The sequence below is a fragment of the Podarcis bocagei genome, assembly GCF_964188305.1.
Source record: "Podarcis bocagei genome assembly, chromosome: 2".
NCBI lineage: Eukaryota > Metazoa > Chordata > Lepidosauria > Squamata > Lacertidae > Podarcis > Podarcis bocagei.
Window position 1 is genome coordinate 75,836,113 of NC_138126.1, and position 20,047 is coordinate 75,856,159.

At 41.0% G+C, this 20,047-nt stretch overlaps 1 protein-coding gene and 1 long non-coding RNA gene across 5 annotated transcripts in view; one reads left to right on the forward strand and one right to left on the reverse strand.

The window, feature by feature from the left end:
- The window catches only part of FNIP1 (folliculin interacting protein 1), a 90,573-nt gene that overhangs the window by 24,982 nt on the left and 45,544 nt on the right, over window positions 1-20,047 (reverse strand). For 3 of the 4 annotated variants that reach the window (XR_014005685.1, XM_081185485.1, XM_081185487.1), the window contains exons 3-9: window positions 14,513-14,656; window positions 9,428-9,528; window positions 8,485-8,559; window positions 8,126-8,217; window positions 2,799-2,882; window positions 1,731-1,802; window positions 707-842 (exon numbers count right to left, since the gene is read on the reverse strand). Coding sequence is in view for 3 of the 4 variants with exons in the window: in XM_081185485.1 (XP_081041611.1) it covers window positions 707-842; window positions 1,731-1,802; window positions 2,799-2,882; window positions 8,126-8,217; window positions 8,485-8,559; window positions 9,428-9,528; window positions 14,513-14,656 (704 nt within the window). In the remaining variant the exon portion in view is untranslated. The remainder of the gene's footprint in view (window positions 1-706; window positions 843-1,730; window positions 1,803-2,798; window positions 2,883-8,125; window positions 8,218-8,484; window positions 8,560-9,427; window positions 9,529-14,512; window positions 14,657-20,047) is intronic. The other variant, XM_081185486.1, reaches the window with a different exon arrangement.
- Window positions 2,889-4,795, forward strand: LOC308582512. The gene is made up of 2 exons (XR_014005721.1): window positions 2,889-3,174; window positions 3,222-4,795. It is a non-coding gene; the product is annotated as an uncharacterized lncRNA (long non-coding RNA).

The window sequence follows — 20,047 nt, forward strand, 5'->3', positions numbered from 1 at the left end:
AATTTTGGTTTCATAACATGAAAAGGAGAAAAAAGAAGCTTAAATGTATGTCATGCAAATGTTCCTGTTCTGCAAAACTTCCAACATTAGACAGCTTCTTTTTGTGGCTTTATGAAGGAACCAGCACATTTAGAACCTAAATGCATTTGCTTCTCCCCGTCCCCAGGAGAAGCTGCTTTAGGAGGAGTGCTTTCCACTTGCCAACTCATGTTTGCAACCATGAAGGGGGAGACAGCTTGGGAGGTAGCTTCGAGTGGAGAAGCCCTTCATAAGAAATAGTTTAACTACCCTCTTGCCCTGCTACTACTTTGTTCAAGACCACCAATTCCTGGGGAGCAAGGAAGGAGAAGGAACCATCACGGTTTTGTTTAAATCTAAGTATAAGGTGAGGTTTATTCCTCCGGCCATTCCTTGATAACTATATTCATTTCCTGATTACTTGTACTTGCGTTTCACCATGTGATCTGAATAAATAACCCAATATCATGCGATTAGCATATGACTGATCCCATCACTGGGTTGCATGCAGAATACTGTTTTTGTGGGCAAGAAGAGCTCCTTCTGGTTGCAGATTTAATTGAGATGAGGAGGAGATTCCCGCTGTAGGAATTTGAATTTCCCTCCAAACTAAGCAAATGCACATATTTCATGTGAAAATCTGAAAGAAGGAAAAACCATTTACTACCAGCAGTAATGCTTAACTCACCACCTAGGGAAGACCCCATTCTCCAAGCTTGTCGTCTGACTGCGGCGCCAGCGCCGTTGGTAGCTACTAGCACAACTTCTGTTTAGCGAAGAGCCCGGGGAGGGAAATGGGGTGATGAGCAGGCTGCTAAGAGACGCTGAGACAAAAGAGAAGGAAATTATTTGTTATATTTAAAAAACTCCTTGCTAGAAGAAAAATGCTACTTGGGTGATCATGTAATAATGTGAACAGTATGGTCCAGTAGATAAAAACCATTAGCCCTTGGTGACTTGAGGAGAGATCTGTGAGAAGCAGGTCCACACAAGACGCTTCCCATTTCTGCTTCATCCCAGAAGCCTCACCAAACAAGATTTGTATGAGTGCATCCCGAGTATTGTGTACAACCAAGGAGGTGTTTGGAGGGGAGCATGTAGTGCCCTGGGTGTAGACATGGCGGCCCCTTTACAGCACCCATTTCTTGGGCACAGTTGAAAGAGCAAGTGCATTCAGCCTACGGGAACTTGCTTCTATGCATTTGTCAGCTTTGACAGAACATGAGCTAGGGGTTTAAACATGAATTGATGATTTGGCAAGGAGGCAATGAAAATCCCTGCCTTACATTAAAGATACTTTAGGTATGCCCATTAACTTCTCACAGGCTTGGGGCCACCTCCACCACCTTTCAACCTTAGCCCTACGTTATTTAAAATTTCCAGTATTGGTGAACCAATTTCACTTTGTATATCCAAGTGCTGAATATTCTCTTAATATTAAATATTATTTTGAAAAGCCACACATATTTTAGAAGTATTACCCAATATTTGGGAAATATTGCATATAGCTTGGCTCAGGATTTATATAGGAACTGGGTCAATGTAAAGCATAAATCACTTGTTAATTATTTTTTTTAAGGGAAACACATCTTAGGGAGATCTGATTACAGAGGTCAAGAAGCAGAAACAAATAACACTTTAATTACAGGCCAAATCAATATGCAGTAGGGAAAGTTTGTGTAATGGCCTTATATTCCTGATAAAAACATTACCAGATCTTGCAATTCCGCTGTCTCTGTCTTCATTCAGCTCTCTCCCAGGCATGTCCATAGGGTTGCTGTGAACTATGCAGATAAAGTCACCAGTTAGCACGAGAACATGACGCTTCTCTTTGGCTTTGCAGTGCTCGGTTTAATTATCAAAATAAATCATGCTCATTGGCTGCATTCACTTAGGACACGGAAAGTAACAGCAAAGCACACACACCCATCACCAAGAAAGGCTGCAAAGCTGATCAAGCCAATGCACTTGATTGGACCGGTGTTCAGACAAGTGTTTGCCAAAGCCCATCTCTTTATTTCAAGGCAAGTGGAATAACATAACAAAAGGCAAGTTAGCTACGAAGCAAAAGCACTCAGTGCAAGCTCTAAGCAGATGCTAAAGAAGAAATTTATAGCAAACAGCTGTAAAGTGGGTGCTCTAGGACAGATGGAATTTGGATTTAGACTTCTATCGCTTCTTCAACTAAGCATGAAGCTATCTGCATTTGCAGCCAGTCCTTACTAAACAGAGAGATGAAATCCTAGCCAAATTGCCTCCAACAAAGCTAGGATTTCATCCACCAGATCAAAAGCCTCTTGATCATACTCATTTTTGAAATCATAAATTTGCCAGATTTGTAGAAGGGAAAATCTAAACCAGGCATGGAAATAAAACACGGCTAATAGAAGCGGGGGGAAATACTCTTTATTTCAGTGTTATACAAACAGTGAAATAATTATGTTTTTGCAAATGGAGCTCCTATTGAATCAAGCTCTAAACAGTTAATGGCAAATTCCTTTTGTCTGGAATTTACAGGCTCCCCCTGCTTTTTTCTTCTTCAAACTTTACTGAAAAATTCATAAGCTCCATCCAAATCATTACCTGAGTAGAAATAGAGATTAAGGGTTACATTCTTTGAAATTTTAACATGTTATGATAACCTTTGCAGTGATCCATATCCACTGCATAAACTATGCCTGAGAGATTTTTAGAAACGGTATTTTATTTCCAAGGCCAAACTACGAAATCCACTCAGTTTTGTCACACCAACTAGACTATCCACACAGCACATAGCAAACCTGCAAAGAAAGAGGCGCTCCGGATGAGGCGGAGCGGACCTTGTTCAGAGAATGCCCGCCTAGGGCTGCAAAGCTGTGAAAAACCTACATGGCAAAACGTAAAATATATATGAAAGAATGAGGTTAGTAAAGCAGAACAGATTCTGTGGGAGGGGGGGAAAGGATTCAAGACGACACAAATGCAGACCCACAGACAGCAAAGAACACACCTAGGATAGCTCCCTCGGTAGAGCATGAGGCTCTTAATCTCAGGGTTGTGGGTTCAAGCCCCACGCTGGGCAAAAGATTCCTGCATTGCAGGGGGCTGGACTAGATGACCCTCGAGGTCCCTTCCAACTCTACAATTCTATAATCTACTTTGATAAAGGAGTTTGAGGTGCTTTGCCCATGTCCTCAGTTATATATAAATATATAGAGATATAGATATATAATGTTTTTCTATATATCAAAATTGTCCTAATTTACTACACAATAAATCAATTCAGGGGTGGGTGGGAGAGTTTCAAACTATCTTTGAAGACAATTCAGTAGCACTTTCTGTCACCCTGATTATTTCAATTTCACAACCCATAATTCATTATCTAAAGTGATCTTGGGAATAAAAACTCTGTGTGTATATGAGAAATAATGGGATCAGAGGCCGCAAACCACTTTGGCACATTTTCTCTCAGCCCCATTTGGTACACTACTCCTAAGGGCTGAGTTCTATCTTGACATCCAAATAACTGGGGTGGAGCCAGCAGAATAACTGCACTGAGACCCTGCACACCTATGGCTTGCCCTTTCCCCAGTGGTCACTTCAGAGCTATGAGGAGATTCAGCCTTTCTTTCTTTTCTAAAGAAGTAAGAGTCCAATCTCTCACTGAAGCATTCCTTGTTCTGAAGGACAGGTCACAGACACAGCATTTTATTAACTCAATTCAGCTTCTCAAATAATCAATTCACTGCAGGGAAACTGAAGAATAAGTATCCTTTGCTTCCTCTTCCTTTGGTCTTTGCAATTCCTTGAAGGTTTTCACTTAATACTAACCAGAAAACTTGTAATATTTTCACTGGAGCACATGGAAGCTTGTGCTCTATGTTGTGTCTGCAGTTCTAACCCCGAGCACACAAACACTTTCCTTTTAAAGTTCAAACGGCTGCATTGCCACAAAATCCGCCTTCTTTTCTTTCCATTTTTGCTAATCAGTTGTCTTAAAAGGAAGCTTAATTGCAAGGACTAACCGTTCCACCAAAAACCAGGTGTGCTGGGAAAAGTTGGCATGTACACAACAACCTACTAAAGCACACAGTAACCTTTACAAATGAAGAACTGGCAAAGACTGATGGGTCACAAGTATTCTTTTTTATTTAATTTGGTTTCTAGAAATGTTCTGGTTACAGATTAACTCCTTTTTGCTATGCCTGACTCTTTCGATTGCTCTGCTTTAAAATGTGAGCTGTAAGCAAGTACTGCTGAGTAGACCCTATTTTGGCACACCCTCACTACAGATGTTATTGTCTTCTCTTCTGAAATTGTTGTTACTGGCCATAGCAAGCCCCACTGATAGTTATACTCCAGTTATAGTGAGTCCAGGGAAGGTGGCTTGCATATATATTCCCTATAAATCAAAGACTATAATACTCATTCCCTAGGTATTGACACTGTCCTAACAGTAATGGTTCCCAACGTGGTACCCACTGAGGACCTCTGTGATACCCATAGGGTCCATTCCTGCTGTCCAATATACAGGGTGACAGTCTTCCCAGTCCCACTCTAAATCACGAGTTTTATCAAATCAGGAACAATACTTGTGAAGTTACTGAAAGTTTTCTTTGAGATCACCTCTAAAACACCAGCATATGACAAAATGGCGAACATGTGAAACCACTGCATGAGTATTATTTCATTTAGTTGCTTATTATTTATTAAATTTGTTCTGCAGATGTCAGGGCAGTTCACAATATAAGAATACAAGCTAAAAACACAAGATACATAATAAAAACAACAACAAAAACACCCCACAAACCAATAATCCCCTCTCCCACAAACACCTTTAAAAGGTATAGGATGTTAATCAGCCAAAGGCCTGGTTGAAGAGAAGGTTTTTGCCTGGTGCCTAAAGGTGTACAGTGGTACCTCGGGCTAAGTACTTAATTTGTTCTGGAGGTCCGTTCTTAACCTGAAACTGTTCTTAACCTGAAGCACCACTTTAACTAATGGGGTCTCCTGCTGCCACCGCGCCGCCGGAGCACGATTTCTGTTCTCATCCTGAAGAAAAGTTCTTAAACCGAGGTACTATTTCTGGGTTAGCGGAGTTTGTAACCTGAAGCGTATGTAACCTGAAGCGTATGTAACCCGAGGTACCACTGTATAATGAAGATGCCAGTCGCACCTCCCTGGGGAGAGCATTCCACAATATATATATCTATAGCAAGATGAAGAATTCACACCAAAGCAACATTATCACGATAACCGTACTTCTGATTTAGTAATTTGAAAATCACTTTAGCTTTATCCTCTTGATTTCTAATCGCCTATTAAAAAGCTAATCTATTCCTAAAAGCTGAGTGATATCGATTAAAGAAATTGCTTTAAAGGGTATTTGAGCACATGGTTTAACTATACAGAGTGATCCCACTGGTGCTATATGGGTACACGGTAGATTGACCTTTTAGCTGGCCAGGTTCATTTGGCCATTAGAAAGCCCAAAGCACAATTCTAAACAGCAAACAACTAATCTGATAAACTGTGGGTGTTGAAATAATTCTGTTCACACAGATGGCACCAAAACAGGAAAATGTAAATGATATAGCTTATGGGAAAGGAGAGAGTTTTGACAAGATCATCATATTGTTCTGTTTGTTGGCACAGTGCAATTATGGAAGATTAATTAGGCTGCTGGGGAACACCTGCGTGGATAAGGGCACCTAATTGAAGCTAACACAACAGCGAAAATAATCATGATTAATAAAGCTCATTCTTCACATTGATTAAGCAATGCTTAAAAATAATTGGCAACAAAAGTCATAAAGACAGTACTAAGAAGAACCAGGCCAGTCTTATATGAATGCAATTAAACAGGCATTCATTAACAATTTAGAAGTAATATTGTGCAATATAGTAGTGGTAATAATAAAATTAACATTTTTATAGTCCTTCCAAATGTGCTTCGCAATGCTTCATGTGCATTCTTTAACTTCAGCAGTATTACCCCCATATTGCAGAAGTGGATACTGAGGCTAAGAGGTGGCTTGCCTACAGTCACCAAGTGAATTAACAACAGTCAAGACTCAAACCAGCCACTTCCTGATTCGAAACTCAACCTCTCAGTAACTACCCTACACCGAAGTTCATTTAATTGGTCATTTCATTGCTGTCCTTCTAAAGTGGCAATGGAAAAGGCATACATAACATTCAAATAGTATGCCGTGCAAAAATCCTCCTGTGATACAGCATACAAATATTCAAATTTTTCCCCAAATGTTAAAGTAGGTGCTTATTAGCTGAGTAACTCATTTAGATTTTCATTCAGACTTACATCATGAACAAAATTTACTTATAGAGTCCATAGACAGTTCTGGTTACTCCAGTTTTCAGTTGTAGCCTCGGAGGCCACACATTCAGTTTAGGAAATTCACATTGCAAATTCCAATAGAGAAATTTAGGAGATGCAAAACTGAGTAAGACAGACAGAATTTTCAATACAGTTCATGTATATTTAGAACCAGTGGCTCTTAAAAAAATATTAAAGATTTTCTTGGTTTACAAAAGTACATACATTGTCTTTTCCCCCCTAAGTTGTAAATTCTTTTCTACAGATCAATTTCTACGGATCATTTGATATGAGACATTAGTGTTGTATTCAGTATAAGGTTGGGGAAGAAGAGAGGTGGGAGATGAGGGGTAGGGTGGTGAAACATATTCTTGTATATGGTGTACAGGTGGGGTTATGTGTCAGTAGCTCTTTTGTTGGTTAATTTCTAATTAATGGGATGGGTGAATATATCAGGTAAATAAAAAACAAACACTTTTCAGGTCAAGGTACTGTTTGGATAAGGTACCCTTTCTTTTAAAATAGATCTTAAAATTCTGCATCAGCGAAGTGCAGCGAAGTGCATAAGGGTTCCTTAACATCAGGTTTTTTTGTATATGATTTGAAAGGTAATGGCTTTGCAAAAGCAAATCTTAAAACAACTCTCAAGACTTGAGCATGTTTCGCCCAATCCTTTGTATTTATTTAATACAAAGGTGCATTTACACCAGGCATAGGCAAACTCAGCCCTCCAGATGTTTTGGGACTACAACTCCCATCATCCCTAGCTAACAGGACCAGTGGTCAGGGATGATGGGAACTGTAGTCTCAAAACATCTGGAAGGCTGAGTTTGCGTATGACTGATTTCCACTGAATTTAAAGAAGCTAGACCACACTGTCCATCTGCTTTAAGCCCAAGGTTTCATCTCCTTGAAACCATCTCACTTCCATAACCGTCTTCAAGATGGTAAGAAGGAAATCACAAAAGCAAAAAAAAGTCAACCCTCTAGCATCCTGCAGGTATTTTTGCGAAAAATACAACAACTTTCTCTTCCTGCTAGCTCTTCCTGCTTCTGCACTTTTCAGTCCCAAAGACTGAAGGCCATTTTACAAATTGTGGGGCAGCAACAATCATAATTACCACCACTGGTTTCCTGATGTGCGTTCCTGTATGACACACCCATTGTAAAATGTATATTTGTTGCAAGCACATATTACGTTGTTTTTATCAGGAACAGGGTGAGGTGTTGCTGGGGTTGGGCAGGGAATCAGTGAGGTCAGGGCTGGTGTTCCCCCTGGTGCACTAACACAGCACCAATCTCGCTACTGCCTTGCACCAGCAAGCAGCAGTGATGCTGATGTTTGGACGGTGGCTCTGTAAAATAGCCACACTGTGCCAGCTGCTCCTGATTTTTATGACTACAGGAGGAAATTCTGAGAATAAATGAGGCCCTAAGGGGAAATAATATCTGTGCTGTTCTGTGCTTAGTTCTCTAAAGTAGAGCCTACCGTGTCCATTTCCATCAAATTCATATTAGCTTAAATTGTGTATCAGCTACTATGACTTTCTTCGCCATATATAGATTTGAACTGATAAACTTCAAGCCAAATAGTCACAGAATATTCCAGTTTTCAGATTTCCTGGAAATGAGCTACATCTGCGTTCAGGCCAAAAGTTGTGCCAATCTTAGACCACACCGTTTCTTTAAAACAATGATATTCTATTATACACGTGTAGATTAATGTGTTTATCAGTCTGCAAAGGCCTTACGGTGCAAATATTCCAAGGAAGTAACAACGCTTTTAATTACCTATGTTTCCAAGCAGTCCATTCATAATTGTGCTATGGTCTGGCTTTAGAGTATTGCTGTCCTGATTAATGAACTCAAGACTGTCTTGAAGCCTGCAAAGGGAGGGGACAAACAGAAACGGTTATTTGTATTCTGTTACGGCACTTTTTGATTTTATTATTATCTCTGCTTGTGCCCTGCACACATTTCCCTGCCCCCCCCCACTCTTATGTCCTATGACAGCGAGGCAGGGGTCTCTGAGCAAACAGGAGCTAGGTGACAATCTTCCCTTCAGAAGCTAAAAAGAGTTTGAGCCATACCCCACTCCCTCCCTTCCTCATACCTAAAACCCACACAGATCACACACTGATTGTACTCACGTGTTTAAACTTCCATAGATGCTGCTTCCAGTTCGAGCTGTAAAAACTTTGCTTAGCATGAGCTGCGGAGGAGAGCTGTGAAGCAAAGTTAGACAGAGTGAGCAACCAGGTGTTTTCATGGAATATACCAAAACATCTCTCGACATAACACAACACCGGAGTGTGTCTTTGAAGTGAAAAACGGTTTTAAAATAACACGCTACAGGAGGACCACAATACTACAGAGACAAATGAGGCACCCAATTAAAGCTCGGAACGTAAATTTGTCAAAAACAGTTTTGTCAGTTTTCAGCCAAATCAGATAAATTCAACACGCACTCCAGCTGCCAACTGTGAAAAATTCGCCATTTTTGTTTCTGATGAAGTATGACACAGGATGCAATCCAGTAGAATTCACCTAACGTTTGAGAGGTTTAGATAAATTGTAACTGTCACACAACAGTTACAACAGTGGCTATCATTCATGTTTGCTTTTATACATCCATGTTCGTTTTTATATATCCATGTTCATTGTTTTTGGGGTTCCTGTGATCTCATCTGTTAATTCTCATACACCTGGGGATCTTCTCCTTTGTTTAAGTTGTGAAAATAAAAAAGGCTATATGAATTTTCATTGTTTTCCCTTTGCAATGCAAGAAGATCTTCCACATCTTGATCAGAAGATGCTTTCAGATGCCTGTAGGTGTGCACTCCAAAGTGTACAGGTGTTGAATGTGCAGCCTGTACCTTGTAAAAATCAAGGTACATCAATTTCGTGCTTCAACATCTATGTACAAAGGACAATTCATAAAGAACAGGGGCGAGGCCTGCAAACTTGTTCTCATCTCCTTCCTCAACATGCTTTCTATATTGTTTGATTGTGTGCACAGGACTAGAGACAATTCTGTTTAGCATAGCTATTTCCAGTGCTCTAAACTTCAAACTGAAGAAAGTAAAACCTTACCGGATTTGATGGATTTTTAAGGTTGAGCCTTTGTAGCTCATAGCCACAGAGCCAAACATCATCTCCCCAAGCATATTTGCATCTGAGGAACACCGGGAGCCCTGAAAAAGAATAAGCCTATAATTATTATCTTGCATGCTTGATCATTTTGAGCACCAACCTGAAGCATTGCAGAAATGAAGGAAAACATCGTTTTCATTTAATCATCAAATATGATAAAGGGAAAAAATGAAATGCAACGTTTTTGGCAGGTTGCGTACCAAAATACTTCTAAATTCCAGTGCCAAAGTACATGGTACGTCATTCTCATTGTAGTGAATGGGAATTTTCTCCATGAGGTTTGCAAGCCAATTCAGATTGGAAGCACAGCAGGGTACAACAACCCCTGCCAAAAAAAAGGGGGGGGGAAGCCCCAGGCCAGGATCCTGTTTGAGACTGGATTGACTGTGCTCACTATTTCTTCAAGGAAAACCTTGCACCTGAGGGAAATGATGTGATCAACATCTTGTGCAGTTTGCACTTCAGATCTAAAGAGTGGTTAGGCATTTGTCACTCTGTGGTAAACGCACATGACACCTATAATAATCTTTGTATAGTTATGATTCAATTCTCCTGTATATGCATCTTTCACCCACCCACCATTGCTGATCTTACGTTTTTGGCACCGGAGTATGATCTCAGTTTGTGTACTCACCTACTACTCATCCTGAACCAGCATATAAGCAAGTGGGGAGGGGGGGTTGAAACATGTCCCCCTCCTCTGTTTTAGTGCCAGAGAAGGCAACTGGATTGGGGTGGAGCCTATTGGAACTGGCCCTTCACTAAATGACCTCATTACTACTTCTGTTATACTTTGTTATACTTTTCTCCAGCCACATGTACATTTTAAAACCCATGAAGGATTTATGCAGAATAGTGCAAAAAGATAGGACAAATTAGTTGAACACCTTAATTCACTGCATTCAATCTGCTCTTAATCTTTAATTGGCAGCTTCTGCATTAAAATATTAGGGCTTGGAGTTTCACACACACCTGACTGAAAAGCAAGTACAATTATTTGGCACCAGTTAAAGGTGTCATTCCACAGGGTAATGTATACTTTCTTGATGAAACTGCTGGTGCATGCACCATTTTTGGCCCTGGAATGGGGCAGAACGGGCTTACGTGTGCTCTGCCGACACATGCAACGACCCAGAAGGCAACCCACACACAAACAAACAAACAGGGAGTTTCCTGTAAATGTTTTCAGCGAGCAGTGGGTCTGAGAGGATGGGGGAGTTGCTTTCCTGAGGACAGTGGGTTTGAGAAAAGCCTTATACTGAACCTGGGTTGTTTTCCCACCATATCTGAAATATATTCTAATTTTTAAAAATGTGGTATTCAATGAAACAAAACTGGGAGAAGGAATGGCAACTAATATCAACCACAATTCAAAGCATGCTATTCACGTTTTCGAGCTGTGCTTAATTATTAAGATAACCCTGACAAAGACCTCAGTCAAAACACAGTCTTGCATGTAGATCAGCGTGAGGTCTCCAATAATATTAATGTTTAAGACTATAGCCATAGAATCTCACAGCAGCTGTTAGTTTAAAAAAACCTTGAGTGGGAAAGGCTGAGCTTGGAATGTCTTTTCTGGCAGGGGAAAAAAATCCCATACTAAACAGTGATTTAATAAGTTTAGTAAAGAAAACTACCTAAACAGATGTTCATGTAGAACAAAAATAAAGAGGACAGAAAAATTTACCACGCAGGGACTACTTGCAAGGGAAGACCTGTTAAGCTGACAAGTACCAATAGCAGAGTTTTAGACATGCAGGATGTTGTGATTCAGGTTAAAAGTGAAATTTACATAGAATGTAGGCTTAAATGAAGCTTTAGACATTTACAAGCCTGGTCTTGGCGATTATTAAATTTCAAAACAATGGACGCAAGTATCCAAGTTCTTATGTCATCTGTAACTGATTTCAGCTGTTTTCCTCTGCAAGACCCAAAACCGAAATTGGTTATCTTAAGCTTAATTTATAGACTACAGCCATAGCAAGTGAACATTATTTCTGTGATCACATCCTATGCTAGTCCAATGAAGTAATTATGGAAGAACTACATGAGCCCTTGCAACAAATTTAATGGAAGGAACCTAGTACTTCACCCATCCATCTATATCATCAGAGCAGCAGAGGTTTGCGTAGAAGCACATCACATGCTTCTGCATCACGCCTCAGAAGCAATGATGCTGATCTGATTCAGCAGTGTATTTCAGAAGCTTGTCAGCAGACTGCATTGTGGACTGAGGAAAATTAGTCCCGATACTATTAGTGTAAGGCATGGGTAGGCAACCTAAGGCCCGGGAGCCGGATGCGGCCCAATTGCCTTCTCAATCCAGCCTACGGACGGTCCAGGAATCAGCGTGTTTTTACATGAGTAGAATGTGTGCTTTTATTTAAAATGCATCTCTAGGTTATTTGTGGGGCATAGGAATTCGTTCATTCCCCCCCCCAAAAAAAATTATAGTCCTGCCCCCCCCCAAGGTCTGAGGGACAGTTGACCAGCCCCTGCTGAAAAGGTTTGCTGACCCCCGGTGTAAGGTATGTGGAAGATGGGGCTTTGTTCAACCCCCACCCCGCTTTTCAGCTGCTATGGCTGGAATTCCCTCCCCCCCCCCACAAAACAGCAGTCAAAGATGACCAAAATCTTGTACACAACCAGGTACAGGAGAAATAGCCACAATGTAAAAACTAAACTGATTACTAGACAGCAACGAGATCCAACTCTAGGCAATGACAATTTGAGAACAAAATAATTCCTTGAGTAAAATGTATTATCTTATTTAAAAATGCCTGTTGTTTATAATAGGATATTGGCATGTAACAGTCACGTGACATGTCTACAATGCTGAAATTCTTCACAATGTAGTTTTTATTCTCCAGGCATGAGCAGTGTGCATAGGGGGTGGGGGGCACTGTGGCAGTGCCTGCTGGGATGGGGTGAGATAAAGTGATGATGAATTTGGGGGAGCATTCCCCAGTCTCATCACTGCCTTGCTCAATCTCTGTTCCTCACCAGGAGTGAGGGAAGAGGGCACCACTTCTGTTCCAGGTTGCCTCATATCCTAAAGCAAATACCAAACTTTAAAATCTTAATAAAACTGATTATCCTATTGATTAGGGGGAAAATATGATTTCTGGGAAGCAGCTCATAGCAGCTAGTGAGCATTCAGTTTGGGAAGCATCATCAACTTTGCACCAGGCACCCCTTATTTCTTCATTCATGTTACCTTCAAGCAGATTCTAATTCCTCCCTCTCTCACAAAGCATTATAATGCTAAGGACATGTGACCTGCCTGTTCAAAACTGCATGTACAGTATGATGTCAGATAATGCTACCTGTGCTAGATTTTGTGAGGAAACCAGTATGGAACATAAACAAGCTAGCATCCTCAACTCTGGGCATCAGTACACAGTTCTCGTTGCGCAAGAGCAATGTTGTTCAAAGAAACCCATGTCTCTTCCTGTCCAAACCACAGCAAAATACTCTTCCATGATGAGGAGAGAGATAAATATAAACTTCGTTCTCAGGCGCAATAACACAATATAAAAATCAGTTGCATGACCTTGTGTGTGGGTGGGTGGGTGAGCATCTGTGCGTCTGTGCAATGAAATGCAGCAACTAATGTATGCTTACTAAAGCTTGGCAGCCTAGTATTACATTACATTAAAGACGTCCCCGAGAATATGTTATGTTGGGATCAGCCACTCTAAAACAGAGAATTACTTCAGTACAAAGGGTAAAGGCTCAGCTCTATTTTAGGAAGGCTTAACAGAAAACACTTGTGATCAGTGCAAGGTGAGATGACAGAAATATACCCAGTCAGATGACTCTGGCTACACTGGTGGCCAAAACCTCCCCTCTTATATAAAGTGTAACTCAAGTTCAATGAGTGCCACTGCCATAAGCATTTTAAACTGCCAGCAAATAAAAATTTGCAGTTGAATGTTTTAAAATTGCTTTTTAAGACATTAAAAAGCAAAAAAAAAGCCCTACAGAATAAGGCTTTACAAAATAGTTAAAGGAAGCACTTTAGGATGGTAAAGGTAAAGGACTCCTGGACGGTAAAGTCCAGTCAAAGGCGACTATGGAGTTGCGGTACTCATCTTGCTTCAGGCCGAGGGAGCTGGTGTTTGTCCACAGACAGCTTTCCAGGTCTTGTGGCCAGCATGCCGAAACCGCTTCTGGCACAACATGATGGAAACCAGAGTGCACAGAAATGCCATATACCTTTCCACTGCAGTGGTACCTAATTATCTACTTGCACTGGCCTGCTTTTGATCTTCTAGGTTGGCAGAAGCTGGGACAGAGCAACGGGAGCTCACCCTGTCACAGGGATTTGAAGCAGACTGGCAAAAACTAAGTTGAGAGGGATTCCTGGTCCCATTCGGATTCTGACTCTAAGAAAAGCTGTATTATTAATATTTTGGATGGAATCTTGAGTGAACAATATTTTCACAACTCATGAGAAAGCTAAAACTTCAGCGTTAATCACAAACATCTGAAAGTAAGTCGAGGATTTTTGTCACCAGCCTGTATGAAAACTTAACCCATGCAGCACATTTCTGGAAGAAAATTTAGAAATGGGCCAACTTATTGTGGGATGACTGGCCACATATGTAAATCCATCCCCTGGGCGTTTGTTAGAATGGGGAACTGCATTTTCAGCTGTTTCCTGGTTAAATTGTTTCATCTTTGTTGGAGGACAAGGAGAGGAAGGGACTGATCTATACTATCACATTTGTTTGGTACATCCTTGCCCCAGGTTTCTTAGTGGCTCATTGGCCATTGTTCTTTATGAATGATTTTCAAATAAGCCACTTATAGGAACATTCATCCTGCTGATATTCTGATAGTTTCCTTTTGCAGTCCTACATGACAACAGCCATCTGTTTTGTTGGACAACCACCAAAGAATAGCTTCCGGGCTCACTCCCTCCACCAGGAGCCCAAGCCATTTCCTAATAAGGCAATGTTTTCAAACATGCAATACAAGTCACAATGCCAGCATGATACAGTTAAAAGAGGGACCTCTCACCTGAAATTTTGGACATTGTTCTTTTGCTTCGGAAGAGGAAGAAGACGAATTAATTGAACTATCCAAAGAGGAAGAGCTATCCCCTCCAGGTTTAAGCTGGCAACATTTCCCAATGACTTTCACCTGAGCATCGCTGCAGAGTTTCTGGTGGAATAAAAATTGTATTTGTTACATTGCGTTTAGTAATCCTCAAAACAGTGTTCTGAGAATACAGATCACCTGCATCCGGGGCATAGAAAAAGAAAACTAGTGAGATGAACACAAGCATTTTAGCATTAGTGAAAGAATGGAGATTGGAAGCTAAGCCAACCATTTTGCAAAATAGGAATAATTTCAATAAGTCTTATCTTTTTGCTTTGGAGATAGATGTGTAATACACAAATCCAATGTTCAACATTTCATAAATCATATCACAGAACTGTAGTGGTGAAAAGGAGCCCCAGGGCCATCTAGTTCAATCTCCCACAATGCAGGTATCAGTGTTTATATATTTAAACATAGCAGTGAAGTTGTGCCAAAGAAGAATGGTGTTCAAATGTGGAAAATAAAAGTGAGCTCTAACTTCTAAGGAGAAGTCTGTGTTAATTCATCCTTTGATACCTCACAGATATCAAAATGCATAATCACTCCCTCTGTATGCTGTCCTGCATGTGGCTGTGGATTCTCACTTGGTTTTCTTCAACTTGAGATCTATAAGGGATGGGGAATTGGGCTCAGAGGATTCAGAGACAATGTTACTGCTAGGTGGATCCGTAGCTGGTTGATTGAACGAACCCAAAGAGTGCTCACTAAAGGTTTCTCGGCATCCTGGAAAAAAGGGACAAGTGGAGTGCCCCAGAGTTCTGTCCTGGGCCTATTGTTGTTCAGCCTCTTTATAAATGACTTGGATGAAGGAATTGAGGGGACGCTCATCAAATCTGCAGATGACACCAAACTGGGAAGGGTAGTTAACACCTCACAAGGCAGAATCAGGATTCAAAATGACCTTAACAGATTGGAGAACTGGGTCCAAATTAACAAAATGAATTTCAATAGGGACAAATATGCAAAACCTGGGAAGGTTTCGTTTTTCTTCCATATTTAAGTTTGGGGTAAAAAAAATAAAATCCCATGCAATCAGACTGCTTTCAGAGAACCACAGGTGCAGCTATTCATCATATCATCACCTAAAATTCTCCCTGTGATATAGATTTTGCAAACACCAGAACAGAACATTTTTATGAGAATGGGGACTGCAATTGCAAAGAAATATTTTAAGGAAAAAGGGCTCCCTCACTCAGTAGCTTACATCTGCCCCCACCCAGCAGTTTTCACTGCAGTTCACCCATTGTGAGAACTATTGGAAGGTAAAGAAGTTAATATCTAAAGCAAATGTGGTGGCAGTTGTGCGCTTCCAGTTGTTGCTGGACTACAGCTCCCATCATCACAGACTGCTCGTCATGCTAGCTGAGGCTGATGGGAGTTGTAGTCCAAAACCTCTGGAGAGCCACAAGGTTTCTCAGTACTGATCTCATGGCAGCCAGCCTAGCCTATGCAAAGCCAGCTAGAACTCCCTTTTCTTTTCTTATGGCTGCAGCACAAGAATTCATTTCTTCTCATAAGAACAACCTCCCATTATGAGAAGCTGATCATTAAAGAGACAATGCTGAACTCATGCAGAGTTAGAATTGCTACTGCCTTGAATTTTTTTGGCAGACAATGGCTGAAAACATGTGAATGGCAATCATATGACTTCACTAGAAACCCGTGAACTAGAATTGCATTTTATCTCTGATAAACAACAGCGTCTTGGGCTAGGCACAGCATCATGTGATAAAACCACACCGAGTCCACAGGGTTACAACATCTTTCTCAGGCAAGTCACACTGCAACTTTCAGCTGATGTTGAAAGTTTTCTTAATAACACTTAGTAACAAATTATATATATATATATATATATATATATATATATATATATATATATATATATATATGAGAGAGAGAGAATTCCTATGATGGCAAAACATTTTCCTCAAGCTAGCTAATCGAGTCTATGCACGAACCTCTTATGAGCTTCCTACACAGCTTTCTTCAAAGCCACAGCTGAACACAATGTCTTAAGAGTGATCATTTCCTGATTCAAACACTATGGAAGATTATACCTTTGGCCTTTACAGTAGAATGCAATGAACTTAAGGATCCCGTGGTAAAATGAGGTCAAATGGTCACAATCTTTTGGATGCCAACTGTCAGCAGTCTGCCAGCAAGCAAATCATTTGCAAAATGCAGAACGCAGACAAATTTTAAGACGTGCAATTTTAGAACCCAGCATATGCTGAAGAGTAACCTGCCGGACACCTAGATCAAATATCTGAGGTGTCCCTGCTCCTGTGTGAGGTTTTTTTCCTCTGGATTTGAATGTCAATGAAATACAAGATGTAACAAGCCACAAGATATTATGCAACAAAGGGAACTGGTCGACTTGTGTTCCCGGCATAGCTCAAGTCGTGCTTCCAACATTGTAAAAGAGATTACAGAATAAGTTCAGCGCATAAAAGAACTTTGGAATCCCTGTCCCCAAGAAGAGCACGCATGTGCCATAAATAAACCCCGCAGGCAGTGTCCTGCTAGCACCATCTGCTGTGCCCATTGAAGCAGCAGCACAAGGAGGCTTGCTGGCAATTCCATTTCTACACAGCTGGGAACTCTAACTCTGGTCAGCTCCGCTATTTGACCTCAAGGCTCTCCTCTGAGGCCAAACCCTGTCCTTGTGCACTTTCGGCAGCCAAAGAGGTCAATGGCAGTGGCTATTCTTTGTTCTCCAGAAACCGAAACCTTACAAGGGAGCAGTCTTGGTTTCAGGCAGGTCACCTAAAGGTAAAGGACTCAGCCAGCATATCCCATTTCTGATCCTATCAGTAATTTAGTGTTTGGTGTACAGTGTTCACAACCATAACTGCAAAGCATCCGATTAATCTGCTTAAAATTATGGCCTACGACTCAGTGCTTAGGTTGACAGAGTGTTCAACATGTTCAAACTCTGTTAAGTGTTGCCTCATCCACACAGCTTGAAGTCAACCCTTCTCTACTACATCTCAGTAGTTTTCCCCTCTGTTTTAGATCCTCCCTTTTCTTCCTTCCCATGCCTAACCTTACTATCTGGATCAAGTCCCCCTTCTAGAATATCTCTAAGCATCCACTAAGCATCCCCACTGTTGCTATCCAATAACAAATGTCAGCCCATTGGCACTTTCTACTACAAGCTTGCTGTAACCTATCACCTTGCTGTAGGCCCATCTTTCTTCCATTAACATCTCCAGCTTAAGGTTCTTGGCACAGGGGCCACACGGAAGACTGATTAACCCTCTGCATACCAGCAACAGTCATGGCCCAAGTTGCTGCAAATAACTCCCTCTCGCACACAAACACCGCAATTGACAAACACATAGTGCACATAGCCTCCCCCTATCACAGATGCAGCACACACCCTTGTCACAAATGCAGACTATACACCAATACAGCCACACGGTTCTTTTTCTCTCACTCACACACATACACTCACTCACACACACACACCAGACATGTACCACATTCATCCCCATCACAGTGTTAGGCTTGCTATAGAGAGGACAATATGGAGGACAAAAGCCACACCTGGGCTTTGGCAGCCAATCCTTGAACAGCAGAGATGGCAATTTCCCTCTGCATCACAGTGCCAGGGTGAAGGGAAACTCTCCTCCAACCTACTGAAGAGGTAGAGAGGAAGATGGGGGCTGGAGGGCCACATAAAATAGCTGCCCTCTGGACCTCCCCTGCCCTAGACCATGGCATGACCTCTGACTTGTGCCTTATATGGACTTAGGCCAGTCATTAATGACATATTTTATTCATTTATTCAATTTACCCCCCACCTTTCACTGATTTGTGATTAAGCATAAAACACACACAAGAAATCAAAATGTTCATTAACATAAAACTGCTTTTTGTTTTGCTGTTGTGTTTGTAAGCTGCCTTAAGAGTTTGCAAAGAGAAAGGAGGAATATAAATGGCAAATTTAAACTCATTTTTACTTATGTCTGGACTGCTAAACTCTTTTTTTTTCTTTTGCTTGGAGGATGATAACGTAGGTGGGTTTGAGTCTGCTTCTGGTAACTGTTTATGAATTACAGCCAAAAAGGCAAAACAAAACAAAAGCCAGTAACACTTTCAAGAGACAAAGATAAAAAAATATTTATACAAACCAGATTTGCCCAGACCTGAAAAATACGCACATCTAACAGAAGGCAGGAGTTTTAATTTCATAATGTTCATTTTAAAAGTAGCAGTTTATAAATAAAGGGTTTATTAATGATTGATAGGTTGCCTAAGAATGTTTCTGACATGCATAATTCATTGCCTTGATGTTGGATGGGCTGACTTCAATCTTTCAAGGTTAAAGCCCCCAAACCATGAATCTCTATGGTCTAATGTTGTATCTTAAATGTAAAAAACAAAAATACCTGTTCAGGGTCTCTTGATAATAAAGCACAACTGATGAGTGTTTAGTTATCCTGTCTAGCCTCCCAAACACCTTAATGGTGCCACCACTCTTCCTTCAAATTCCTTCCCAAAACCAACCTTTTCCGTGAAAGTTTTGTAAATGTATCTGAAAGTATTACATATTCCTTCCTTATTTAAGCCTGACTCCACTTTTCCTTCTCTTCTGCTGCTTTTCTGTGTTGAAAATTAGTTTGTAAGCACTTGGAGGAGCAGGGATTATTGCACTCTGTTCACTAATGCCACTGAATAAAAGTGTGATGCTCTTGCTGCTGCTACTACTGACAACAACATTCATGCTTAAAACTGTAAGAGCCTTGCTAGATGGATCAGACTAAGGCATAGCTGTCAACTTTCAGATTTGAAAATAAGGGATCAGCAGCCTCGAAAATAAGGGATCAGCAGCCTCACCTATCCCGGGGACAGTCTACGAGATATCTAACAATCTGGGATAGCAGCGGGAAACAGTGCTGGAATAAAGGAATTTCCCGCAAAAAAAAGGGAAGGTTGACAGCTATGGACTAAGGTTCACATTGTTTAGCATTCTTGACAATAATTCCAGCAACCAGACTGGATAGCTCAGATGGTTAGAGTATGGTGCTGATATTGCCAAGGCTGTAGGTTTGATCCTTGTAAGGGACAGTTGCATATTCCTGCATTGCAGGGGGTTGGACTAGATGATACTCAGGGTCCCTTCCAACTCTACAATTATATGATTCTATGAACCAGCAGCTAGTCACCTGGAGACTGGCCAATGTTCAGGGATGCTTGGAGTTGTAGTCCAGCAAAACCTTGAGGGCACCAGTTTGGGAGGAGGCTGACCAGGATGGCAGAGATATTGTAACTCTGTGTCAAAGCAATTCACAGCGCAGTCCCCAGAAAGTCAGGAGTAGCCACTCCAGATGAAATTAGAAGCCGTTCTTGGTCATACGTCTATGTAAATGTTTGTGATCTTAAGAGATATTTTCATTCTGCGCACATGGAACTGCCTTTTGAAACATGCCAACATTTAAAAGGCAC